Source organism: Mytilus galloprovincialis, chromosome 4, assembly GCF_965363235.1.
Source record: "Mytilus galloprovincialis chromosome 4, xbMytGall1.hap1.1, whole genome shotgun sequence".
NCBI lineage: Eukaryota > Metazoa > Mollusca > Bivalvia > Mytilida > Mytilidae > Mytilus > Mytilus galloprovincialis.
This window is the reverse complement of record NC_134841.1, coordinates 29,939,641-29,952,235: the sequence shown is the minus strand read 5'-3', so window position 1 is coordinate 29,952,235 and position 12,595 is coordinate 29,939,641. Positions and strand designations below refer to the sequence as shown.

Here is a 12,595-nt window from a genome sequence, read left to right as displayed (position 1 = left end):
TATTGCTGTTTACAGTTCATCTCTATCTATAATAATATTCAAGATAATAGCCCAAAAACGGTATAATTTCCTTAAAATTGCCAATTCCAGGGCAGCAACCCAACAACGGGTTGTCAGATTCATCTGAAAATTTCAGGGCAGATAGATCTTGACCTGATAAACAATATTACTCCTGTCAGATTTGCTCTAAATGCTTTGGTTTCAGAGTTGTAAGCCAAAAACTACATTTTACCCCTATGTTCTATTTTTAGCCATGGCGGCCATCTTGGTTGGTTAACCAGGTCACGCCACACATTTTTTAAACTAGATACCCCAATGATGATTGTGGCTATGTTTGGTTAAATTTGGCCCAGTAGTTTCAGAGGAGAAGATTTTTGTAAAAGCTAACGATGACAACGCCGGACGCAAAGTGATGAGAAAAGCTCACTTGGCCCTTCGGGCCAGGTGAGCTAAAAATATGAATCATAAGCTTACCAAATATCATGAAAGGGTGTGCACAAGTTTCACTATGGTCTTTTGAAAAAAAAGACAGCAATATGATTAAAAGAATTCTAGAGTGTTCAAGTTTCATCAATTTTCATCGGTGCAACCAATCAAGCTGCAGGAATATGATAGTTTCAAAGGTAATTATCTTTATGTTTATCCAGTTTATCCATTTTATATAAAAATAGGTCAACTGTCAAAGGTACCGAATTTTGAAGGATTAAGGAAAACTTACATGTTTGTGAATATTTAATTTGGTGGTTCTATCAAGTCTGCATATATAGAAAATCTTCCATTCATTTAATATTGAATTTTGTAGTACCCATTAAAAATTGATATCCAAAGAATAATAATGAATCTACAGTCTTAGTAACAAGCGTGCACACGAAGAAATGTCTCGCCTTCTTTACTAATCATTGATATTATGTTGACAGTTCTAAATATAAAGCTTTATTACAACTGTCACATAAACTTAACAATAACTCAGAAAACTAAAAATTGACAAATGAACCATGAAAATGAGGTCAAGGTCAGATGAACCATGCCAGGCAGATATGTACAGCTAACAATTCTTCCATACAACAAATATAGTTGACCTATTGCTTATACAGTTAACTCTCGTTGTCTCGAACTCTGTTGACTCAAAATTTCGGATGAGTCAAGTTTTCACGTGGTCCCGAACTTTGTTCCATATAAATGTATGTAATTCGACTCCTGGTGAGTCGAAATTGGATGAGTCGAACTAAATTTACGATGCCAAGGTTAACAAAAGCATTCAAAATTCATTATTTATCTCGAACTAATACACATATGTCAAAACATGACCTCCAGCATTTAAATAGATTGACGAGTTAATCTGACAATACACGTGTAATTAAATTTCCAGTCCCTGACCATTGTATTGATTTAATGACATGCTATTCAAACGAGTGTTTACCTAAGAATATCTTTTATAGAATTTTTATAAATGATCAGTGATACGTTGTTAATGTTCATGAAAAAGTATTTAAAAAGTTTACACAACAATTAATTGTGATTTACACTAATGAGCTTGGGTGTGTATAAAGTAAGGATTATGACTTCCGTTGATGATCACCTAATAACTACTCAATCGGCGTCTTTAATCTTGTTGTATTTTCTTTTGAAAAGAAAGAGTGAGATAAAACAAAATGAAGAGAAATCTAAATTTTCTAAAATCTCTTGTACCCGAGAATAAACAATTTTGTCAACTATAAATGACCTGAATAACGAAACTATCGATTGGAAACTACTCTCTGTGATAAAATCCAATTGAATAAGTAAAAATAATGTTTTTTATAATAATGAAAGACCATAACATACAAATACATCGATCTGATACCAGAATATCGATCCCCTTCCCATATTCACTGGATTTATTTCAGCTTTACCAAGGTAAGCAAGAGTTGTTTCCCCTGTTCTGTCAAACTTCCGGTTTTTGTTTGAGTCGAACTATGTGTATCTCGAAATATTTCTCTAGTCTGTCTGACTTCGAGATAACGAGAGTCGACTGTATATAGATAGTTTAAGAAAAACAGACCATGAAAGCACAAAAACTTAACACTGAGCAATGAACTGTGAAAATGAGGTCACGGTCAAAAAAGTGACTGACATATAGATCATAAAATATTTTCATACACCAAATATAGTTGACTTATTGCATATAGTATTAGATAAAATAATCAAAACTCAAAAACTTAACTTTGACCACTGAACCATGAAAATAAGGTCAAAGTCAGGTGACACCTACCAGCTAGACATGTACACCTTACAATAATTCCATACACCAAATATAGTAGACCTATTGCATACAGTATATGAAAAACAGACCAAAACAAAAAAAATTCTACTATAACCACTGAACCATGAAAATGAGGTCAAGGTCAGATGACACAGTTGGGCATGTACACCTTACAGTCCTTCCATACACTGAATATACTAGACCTATTGCTTATAGTATCTGAAATATGGACTTGACCATTGAAACTTAACCTTGTTCACTAATCCATGAAATGAGGTCGATGTCAAGTGAAAACTGTCTGACGGACATGAGGACCTTGCAAGGTATGCATATATACCAAATATAGTTATCCTATTACTTATAATAAGAGAGAATTTAACATTACAAAAAATCTTAACTTCTTTTTCAAGTAGTCACTGAACCATGAAAATGAGGTCAAGGACATTGGACATGTGACTGACGAAAACTTTGTTACATGAGGCATCTATATACAAAGTATGAAGCATCCAGGTTATCCACCTTTTGAAGTATGAAGCTTATTTGAAGTTAGCTAACGCCACTGCATTAGCCGCCGGATCACTATCCCTATGTTGAGCTTTCTGTGACAAAAGTCGCAGGCTCAACAAAAACTAGAATATGAATAAAACAAAACCAAAGTTCTAACCCAGGTACTATCATTTGTTTAAATTTGATGAAAAAAGCTTCGGTCAAAATTTTGTAAAACTCCATGAACATTTGACAAATCTATACAAGTAATTAGATATTCTAACATTGACTTAAAACTTGTATGTTGACAGAAATCTACATGTAGGTTTATTTATGACTAAACTATGGAAAAATCAAATCTAAATTAGACTCTTGATGGTGTCTCTTGATTATAAAGAAGCTCGCTAACGGGCATCCTCAAATTTCCTAAGATTGAAAAAGGTTATTGATGATTTAAAACTTTTACATTATACTGTGGATTCATTATCATTTGTTATATACTTATTTTGGTGGGTTCTGTGGGTACAGGAGAAACACTAATTCAAATGTCCAACAAATTATATATGTCCTATTGGCTTTGCATGCAGAGATTTGCAGAACCTGAAAATCCAATATCCACAAGAAATGCAAGTTTCCTCAATTCAAGAAAATTGATACCCATGACAATAAATAAATCTACAGCACTGAGTAGGCTGGATCTAACTGTATACTCTTAAAAATCTCAGTCCATTTATCTGTAAAATATGGAAATAAACTTTCAGTTGCAGGGGCATAAAAATATAAGTTGTATAATTACCTGTTTACTTTCTTCCCCACTTGATTTGTTGACATTATCATTCAATGATGACGCCACACCTCCTAAGATGTTAACAGCACCTGTAAGTTAATAGTATACTGTTTATCATGTTTGAATTATTATCGTCAATAGTTTAGTTTAAACATATTTATTTTATATAGTGGATTGGGAAAAAAGTTTTGCAACTTATATTAATCCCTTTCCACTTTGTGGGTCGTATCGTCAATAAATATGAACCTGCTAAGTCAATTACAATACTGTACAGTCGAACCTTGTTGTGTCGAAAACTTGGATGAGTTGAAGTAATTTCTCGGTCCCGGTAAAATTACCTCTGATGTGTCGAACTCGGTTGATTTGAATACTCAGTTAAGTTGAGTAAACTTTATAGTCCTGTCGAAGTAAAATAATGTTAATTGACCCCAATGTCTCGACCTTCAACGTAAGAATTTTCGAAAGATGCAGACCTAAATTAAATGATAAAAATTCAAATCTGATGTATTTCTTATATGTCACCTAATCATTTTCAAGAGATTAAAGCTGAGTAAACATAATTGTTTGTATAACAGTTAAAATGACATGTTTATGGTGACCGCTAATTAACACCTTTGTTGATCATTCAAGCGGAATGTTAGTGTGTTGAACATTTTTCATCTGAGATAAAACAAAACGAATTTAGTTGACCCAAGCCGAGATTAAATGAATCGTTAGATTTAAACTCATTAATTACCATAAATAAAAGGATTAGGACAATTATAATAAATTCATGACAATTTAATGTAAAGCAGATGACCTCATCAGAGACCGTTCAAAACTTATTTCGTGCCGCGAGTGATTTCATAATTTATAGCGACTGACCTTTGTAAACATTTGTGTAGACTATTGATTTTATTTGTGCATGATTTGAATCTGTACTTGTGTTTTTAATTATTACGAAGGACCAAAAATGGAGATTGAATACACAATCATACAGTGTCTTATCGAGAAAAAAAGGCACACTGTTCATTGTATCTAGTTTACATAATTCTCATACGGTATTTCATGCATTCAAAATTTATGACGACACACTCGACCTCAGATGAGTCGAACCTCGGATGAGTCTAATACTTTGGTTCGGTCCCCTCGACTTCGACACAACGAGGTTTGACTGTAATTGTATGTTTTATGGCTTATCGAAATTTAAATCATCATTCCTCACAAATTTACAGCATCTTATATTTGGAGATAACATTTTGCATTTGAAAACTTGCAGGAACAGATTGGCTGTTTAATGGCCACCTGTGGAGTAAATGGATATGTTGACCATTAATTTTATAACAGATGGCCGCATACCTTAGAGTACCCTACTATTTTCTGGATTCAAAAAGCATTGAAAGAAAACAATATGAGATCATACATTTTATCAGTAGCACTAATTATGAAAATTCAAATTATTTTTCAAATACTTCTTAAAAGAATAACTCTTTTCATAACGGTGCATCTCCAACTGGACTGCCAAATATTGAATCCAGTTGTCTCTTTGATATATTCCCATTTCTATATTTTACATATGTCTTGATTAAACCTAATATTACCTTAAGAATGGCAATACATTTGTATTACTTTTACCATGAAATTTTAAACCTATGCTTGAATATATATTTTCATACCTTTTATAAAAGGTATGTTCCCTATTGGAATTTTGAAAACAAGGATATATATTTTCAATGAACATACTTGAATAGTCTCCATTGTCCATGAGGTTATTGATAACACTGTCATTAGAATTTACATCACTGCCAATCAGATCTGTAATTACATCTTTCACATCACCACTGGTATACATATTCATTGGAAAAACCTACAAAGAGAACCAATCAGATCAGTTATTACATCTTTCACATCACCACTGGTATACATATTCATTGGAAAAAACTACAAAGAGAGCCAATCAGGTCAGTTATTACATCTTTCATATATTCATTGGAAAAACCTACAAAGAGAGCCAATCAGATCAGTTATTACACTTTTCTCATCACCACTGGTATACATATGCATTGGAAAAACCTACAAAGAGAGCCAATCAGATCAGTTATTACATCTTTCACATCACCACTGGTATACATACTCATTGGAAAAACCTACAAAGTATGTCTTATTGTCAAAATTAAATAAAATATAATCCAAAACTAGAGGCTACACATACAGGTGAGCCAATATCTGAAAAAGTCTAATTTCCATGTTCCATCTTTTACCAGCAATTATTTTTATATTCAACAATCTTTTTGGAAAATTTTAAGTTTCAGTATCAACTAAAATATATAATGCACCAACTATTGCCATTTAAACACTCTTTCTTATTTCTTCCAATAAAACACTATAATTTGAATGTTCAACCCCCTCAAAAATCATGTTGTCCAGTGTTTTTTTTTTTGTCAACTAAACCATTCAAAGAATATCCAAATTAAGTAAACAGGCTTCCAATTTTCACAAATATGATGGATCATATAGAAAACTTTCCGTTACTGGTCTGATTTTCTAAAAACTAAAGCACATGATAAAATTATACACTTTTAAGCTAACTTGACCTTTCAGGTCACTTTCAGGTCAGGTGAAATAAAAATGAGGTATGTATTGAGGTACTAAAGACTAAAATCAAATGAATGGTATAAATGAAAAAAGAAATTGATGCTGTTTTTTATCCTAAGATATTTCATCAAAATCTGTAATGTTGCTTAACATACTGTGTTGTTTGCCCAAAATGCTGTTACTGTAAGAATTCTAAAGTTTTGAGTGAAAAATTGACAGAATTCAGCTTTTAACATACAAAAAAGTTTATATTTGTACTTAAATATCCATCTCTGTTCTGATCTTTACATTTTTCATTCAATAAAATATACAAGGACTAAATAAAATATGTTGATTTATAAATATTCCTCTTTTATAGTACCTTTACTTCTAGATCTGTACATTTACCAACTATATACAAGCCATGCTCCTTGTCTACCGATATACTTATATCATATGTATAATTCTCATTCTTATGTCCAGCATGCAGGTAAAGGAAAGTCATGTTAGGTGAATGACCTAAATAAATCATATCGTGTTTACCTAAAAAACAAAGAAATATTCCATAAATAAATAATGTTAAGTTTACCTGAAAAATAAAGCAATGTTACTTAAATAAAATATGTTGTGTTTACCTGAAAAATAAAGCAATGTTATCTAAATAAATCGTGTTGTGTTTACCTGAAAAATAAAGCAATGTTACTTAAATAAATCATGTGTTTACCTGAAAAAGAAAGCAATATGACCTAAACAAATCATGTTGTGTTTAGGCCTAAAAAAAAAAGATATGTGTTTCCGGTACCTTCATTTTGAAAAATAGGGTCGGTAGGTCAGAATTCTTTTTTTTTGACATCGTAAATGAAATCTGGAAAATTATCATGGTTTTTCCAAGTCCGGATCCGTAATTAGTTTCAAAAACCGGAAGAGTGCCATTTGCAATGTTTTTGAAGCACCTGCTGTGCAAATTTCTTGGATTTTAACCTATTTGGAATACCTTTTGACATTAATAAAATGTTTTACTGGCTTTCTATGCAAGTAGAAGCAAGAGAGAAAAAATATTATGTCATCTATCAGAAGCCTGTGTCAAAAACAGGGTCGGTTGATACAATTTTTTTTTTTTTTTTTGAAGATCCAATAAAAAAGTTAGGGTCAGGGCTAAAAAACAGGGTCGGTCGGGTTACCGGAAACATTGATCTTTTTTTTCTCGGCCTTACCTGAAAAATAAAATAATGTTTTCTAAATAAATCATGTTGTGTTTTCCTGAAAAATAAAGCAATTGAAGATTATTGTACCAGTGAAAAAATGATTCTTCAATAAAATATTTAACTAGAGGCTCTTAAGGTAGATTCATGGTATACCGCCATCTTGGATTGCACAATCGCAGTACATAATCGGTATAATTATTTGCCTAAATCTGAGAATTTGGATACAGATTTGCAATTCAATTGTTAGACTGTTTTTTCTATTTGAAGACAAATTGTTAATTAATCGTATTATTCAAAATATTTTAACAAATATCAATTTTTTTGGTATAAAAATTATTTTTTTCAATTGAGCCATTTAAGGGGAAATAACTCTTTTAGTACAAAATTTATACTGGGCTAATAGGGAAATTTTTTATTTTTACTTGTAGCAAGAAAACAAGTTTGGTGACACCATGTTTTCTTTTTATTTTCTTAAAACATATTATGAAACCTTTCTTCTCACAATTTATTTCAAAATTCTATCTCATAGAATTTTTTTTATGCACACTAATGTGTTTTTTCATGAACAAACTAACCAAATTTTGGCAATTTTCAACGACCCATAGCTTGAAAAATAGCACGGTGACCCATACTTTTTATTAAATTTTTGAAAAGAGCATAATAAAATCTTCATTTTGGCAAATTATGAAAAAATTCTGTCTCAAAAAATATATACTTGTGATCTACCTTAAGAGCCTGAGTCACTCACCTTGGTCTATGTGCATACATGTATTAAACAAAAAACAGATGGATTCAAGACAAAATTGGGTTTTGATGATGGTGGTGTGTTTGTAGATCTTACTTAACTGAACATTCTTGCTACTTACAATTTTCTCTATCTATACTAAACTTGGCCCTTTAATTACAGAGGAAAATATTTTGTAAAAATTGACTATAAAGGGCAAAAACTCCTAAAGGGGTCAACTGACCATTTTGGTCATGTTAACTTATTTGTAGATCTTACTTTGCTGAACATTATTGCTGTTTACAGTTATCTCTATCTTTAATAGTATTCAAGATAATAACCAAAAACGTCAAAATTTCCTTAAAACTACTAATTCAGGGGTAGCAACCCAACAACCGGTTGTCCGATTCATCTGAAAATTTTAGGGCAGATAGATCATTACTTGATAAACAATTTTACCCCCCATGTAAGATTTGCTCTAAATGCTTTGGTATTAGAGTTGTCAGCCAAAATCTACATTTTACCCCTATGATCTATTTTTAGCCATGGCAGCCATCTTGGTTGGTTGGCCGGATCACTGGACACATTTTTTAAACAAGATACCCCAATGATGATTGTGGCTAAGTTTGGTTAAATTTGGCCCAGTAGTTTCAGAGAAGATTTTTGTAAAACGATGCCGGACGCCAAGTGATGAGAAAAGCTCACTTGGCCCAAAGGGCCAGATGAGCTAAAAAAAATCTTGCATTCATGGCTGCTTAATTACTATTGCCTATGAGGACATATATATATTATTTTTTAATCTTGGTCTTCATTATAAAGTCATTTATATTCTAATGTAAAACAAACAAAACAGGTAACCCATTTAAGTCATTAATTTGTTGAAAGAATTTATTGCTTTAGAATGTTGTTTCTTGATCTAAAAAGTTATCTATATTAATTTTTAATACCAGTTTCTGATGTTTGATACACATTATATAAAACAGTATCATGGAGACCAGTAGTATTGGCACGACAAGTAATATTAAACTGTGTGATCAATGAATATCCTTCGTTAGGGGAGATAATACATCTACATGGTACAGGTTCATAAACATTCTGTCTGTTATCTTCTATGGGCTGTCTGACATCTTCTATAGAGTTATTTGATCGTACAAAGTCATCATGTGTGGTCATTACAGTACTGTTTTTCAATAACTTTCCTGTAATACACAAAAAAAGTCATATAATTTGTAAAATACACCATTTTTTTTAAAAATTTGTTGTGCAGAATAGTCTTCAATTGGCTTTAGGTTGCATTTCTGTAAATAATGACAATGCAATTTCCCATAGGAACTCCTTTTACGGCTAAAACTGTTCTACTTTTACTATGAAGTTTTGAAAAAATCTTATCCTAGAATTGAAAGTTCATATGCACTACAATTTTTTTCAAAGGTCAAAATATAGGCCTGTGCGGCATTTTTTCAAGGTTTATATGCCCTGAACTTTTCAGAGTTTAAACTAACACTAATTTTCTGAACTACCCCTACCTCAAATGAAGGGTTACTACAGATTTCAATGTAAACAATAATATGCACTGGTAACATTCCTAAGTTATGTCTCTATGAGATGGAACACAGAGAGCATAACTGGGAACCAGTATGTAAACAAAATTAATTTTCTATGAATATTCTAAATCTCCCCAAAAGAGGCGTGGTTTGAGAAACAGCTGTATTTACAAAGTGCAACCTATACAAACATTTATTCAAATAGAAAACTCTCTAAAATCTGTTTTTCTCACATTAATACTCATATATCAGAATTATAGCCTGAAAGAAATCATTTTTTTTTTTCTGAACATTGTATACCCCTCCCCGGTTTCAATTTTTAAAAGAATTTGAAAACAAGACTTTAATTATTGCCAGCTTACCCTATTTGCATATTTTCTGATATAAAATGCCTAGAACCTGTTTAAAACTGTTTTGATAGCATATTGAAAGCATATCAGAATACTATAAATGTTATGTTTAACAGTCAATCATTACAACATTCAAGATTATATAAAATATCCAATCCTGCCTCTGTCTATAGTCCACATCTTACTGTATGCCTATTTGTACATTAAAGTTCACTTTTTCTACCTCAAAAGGTCAATTTAGAATTCTTGTCACAACAGTATCATCTGAAACCATATATCTGACACAATTTACCTAATACATATACTAGAAGTGTTCAAACATGTCCCCATAAAGGACTTGAAATTGTAATATATTTCAAAATCTAACACAAAAATTAACATAATGAAATAGAAATGATAACTTACAAATAATTAACCACAGCCACACTGGTTTTATAAGATTCCAACAATGCCATTAACGTCAAATAGCACAAAATAAGGCTTAAAATTTTTCATCTCCACCTCCAAATTGCCATGATGCTTTGAATTTGAATTTACAGAAAGTACATGACTGGGCATGTCATTTTGAAAAAGCTCATATGAGCAATGATGTAGGTTAGTTTTGAATGGTTAGAAGAATGGACAAACTTTCAAAGTACAAAACTAACATAAAACTAACATGGATGATAAAAGCTCACCTGAGGTTTGAATTGCACATATGAGCATTATGTTAGATTTTTGTGGGCACATATATGAACTACCAAACTGCACACGTGAGCCATCTGATTTGCATACAATTCTTACTTGCAATTCATGTGCTTCACATGTGAAACTTATGTGCTTTTGTTAGCAATTTCTGTACGGGCAAAGCCATATTTGCAATAGTTGCATGTATGCAGTTACCAGTCTGAGATATAAATTCCCTTAAAATGTTATAGAGATGACTGCTAACATCTGATTTTTGCATAACTTTCAAGCATAGTTATTGTTTTCTATATCAAGAAAATAAAAAATCATAAAATCATAGCATTTACAAGTTAAATTATCTGTTTTATGACCCAGGGGGTAGGCAATTTTCTATGTTTTTTGCCCTGGGGGCCTCAAATTTCCTAAATTATTCTGCTGTTTCTAGCAATTTGGGATATTTAGTACATATTCAGGATAGAGCACACTATTGTAAGTTTTGTTGAGATATTTTTGTATTTCTAGCTTGTATTTTTCATGCCGTGGTGACAAAAAAGCAGATTTAGGTGGTACAGCTTACTTTTGGGTTATCGACAGGACACAAACACCCCATAAATAATATTAAGGAAGGACCGATGAGTTTCAATGACTGTGAAGAATAAATATAAGCACTTTTTAACATTTTAACTTACAAATATGCAAATATTATGAATTAATTTTGTATTCAGGACTTTAATTAAGTAAACTATACATACTGTAAACTGTGAATTTATGCTGAGTCATCATATCTAAGACCCAGGATTCTATCAATCTTCATGAAATATTTATAAAACTTCATATTTGAGTTAATTTCCTTAAAATTTGTGAGATAAAGCAAATTTGGTTAAATTCTGAATGTTCTCTTTTTTCACCCTATATATGTTGCATTTCTGTAAATATTTCTGTAAATAATGACAATGCAATTTCCCATAGGAACTCCTTTTACGGCTAAAACTGTACCACTTTTACTATGAAGTTTTGAAAAAAATCTTATCCTGGAAGATCTTTATTTTACCAAATCTTTATGGGGAATTACTTAGATTTTTTTAAATAATATTCTTTACACCAGACAAGCGTATGAGTTTGGTATAATGACTAGTATATCACTATCGGACACGCAAGACAGAAATGTATATATTATACACCTGATAGTTCAAAATGGAAAGTTACAAGTTATCTGCGGTGTACACAGATCAATACCCTCAGAAGTGAAACGATGCATGAACTTGCAAGTCTGACATGAAATCACTTGAATACCTGGACGTGTCACCTTACAAAACCTTTGGGAGTAACACCTTTTGCCATGCTGGTGATCAGATAAGGGAAGATCTGAATTTATTTGAATAAGTTTATCTCATAAATTAAAAGAATTATGAACAAACAAGATTTTCGATAATAATTTTCACGCAACACTTATTTATGATCATTTATGACTTTGACCTTTGACTTTTTAACTAATTCCCATATAAACAGTTTAAAACCGACAGACCATGGTTATTCTAAAAAAAATAATTATTTTCCGGATCAAGTTAGTTAGTCGGATAAAACAACCATATGATTGCCGTACAAGATATCGACACGAAATTACTACTACATTCGGTTACTGTAGTTTTGGTCCTTTGTGGTTCATAGACATATCGTGGTTTCTTAATCGGAGAAGATGGCAAAATGGCAGCACACATTGAATTGTCATTATACTCCAAGTTTAAAATCGATCGTTATCTCTTATCTAGCAAAATAAAACTTTAATATCTATGAATTTGAGCATTTTTATACAGAATGGACATAATATCAATTTTTGATTTTTTTGCGGAGTTTCCCTTTAACAATTATCAGTTATAGACATTTTGATTATCTGAGCTAGATTGAATTGTTTCCCTTTTTCTGTATAACAAGTGTTGATGCAATGAATTTAAGTGTTGATGCATTGAATTGCACACACACACATAATGATAAAATAATATAACAAAATCTTATCATCTGTCTAAAACAATAATATTTG

The 12,595-nt window shown here is 31.6% G+C and overlaps 1 protein-coding gene across 1 annotated transcript in view; it reads right to left on the bottom strand.

The window, feature by feature from the left end:
• LOC143071835 (polycystin-1-like protein 2) overlaps positions 1-12,595 on the bottom strand; it is a 48,127-nt gene that overhangs the window by 13,703 nt on the left and 21,829 nt on the right. The window contains exons 5-8 of the mRNA XM_076246439.1: positions 8,945-9,196; positions 6,451-6,611; positions 5,238-5,361; positions 3,525-3,604 (exon numbers count right to left, since the gene is read on the bottom strand). Coding sequence (XP_076102554.1) covers positions 3,525-3,604; positions 5,238-5,361; positions 6,451-6,611; positions 8,945-9,196 — 617 coding nt within the window. The remainder of the gene's footprint in view (positions 1-3,524; positions 3,605-5,237; positions 5,362-6,450; positions 6,612-8,944; positions 9,197-12,595) is intronic.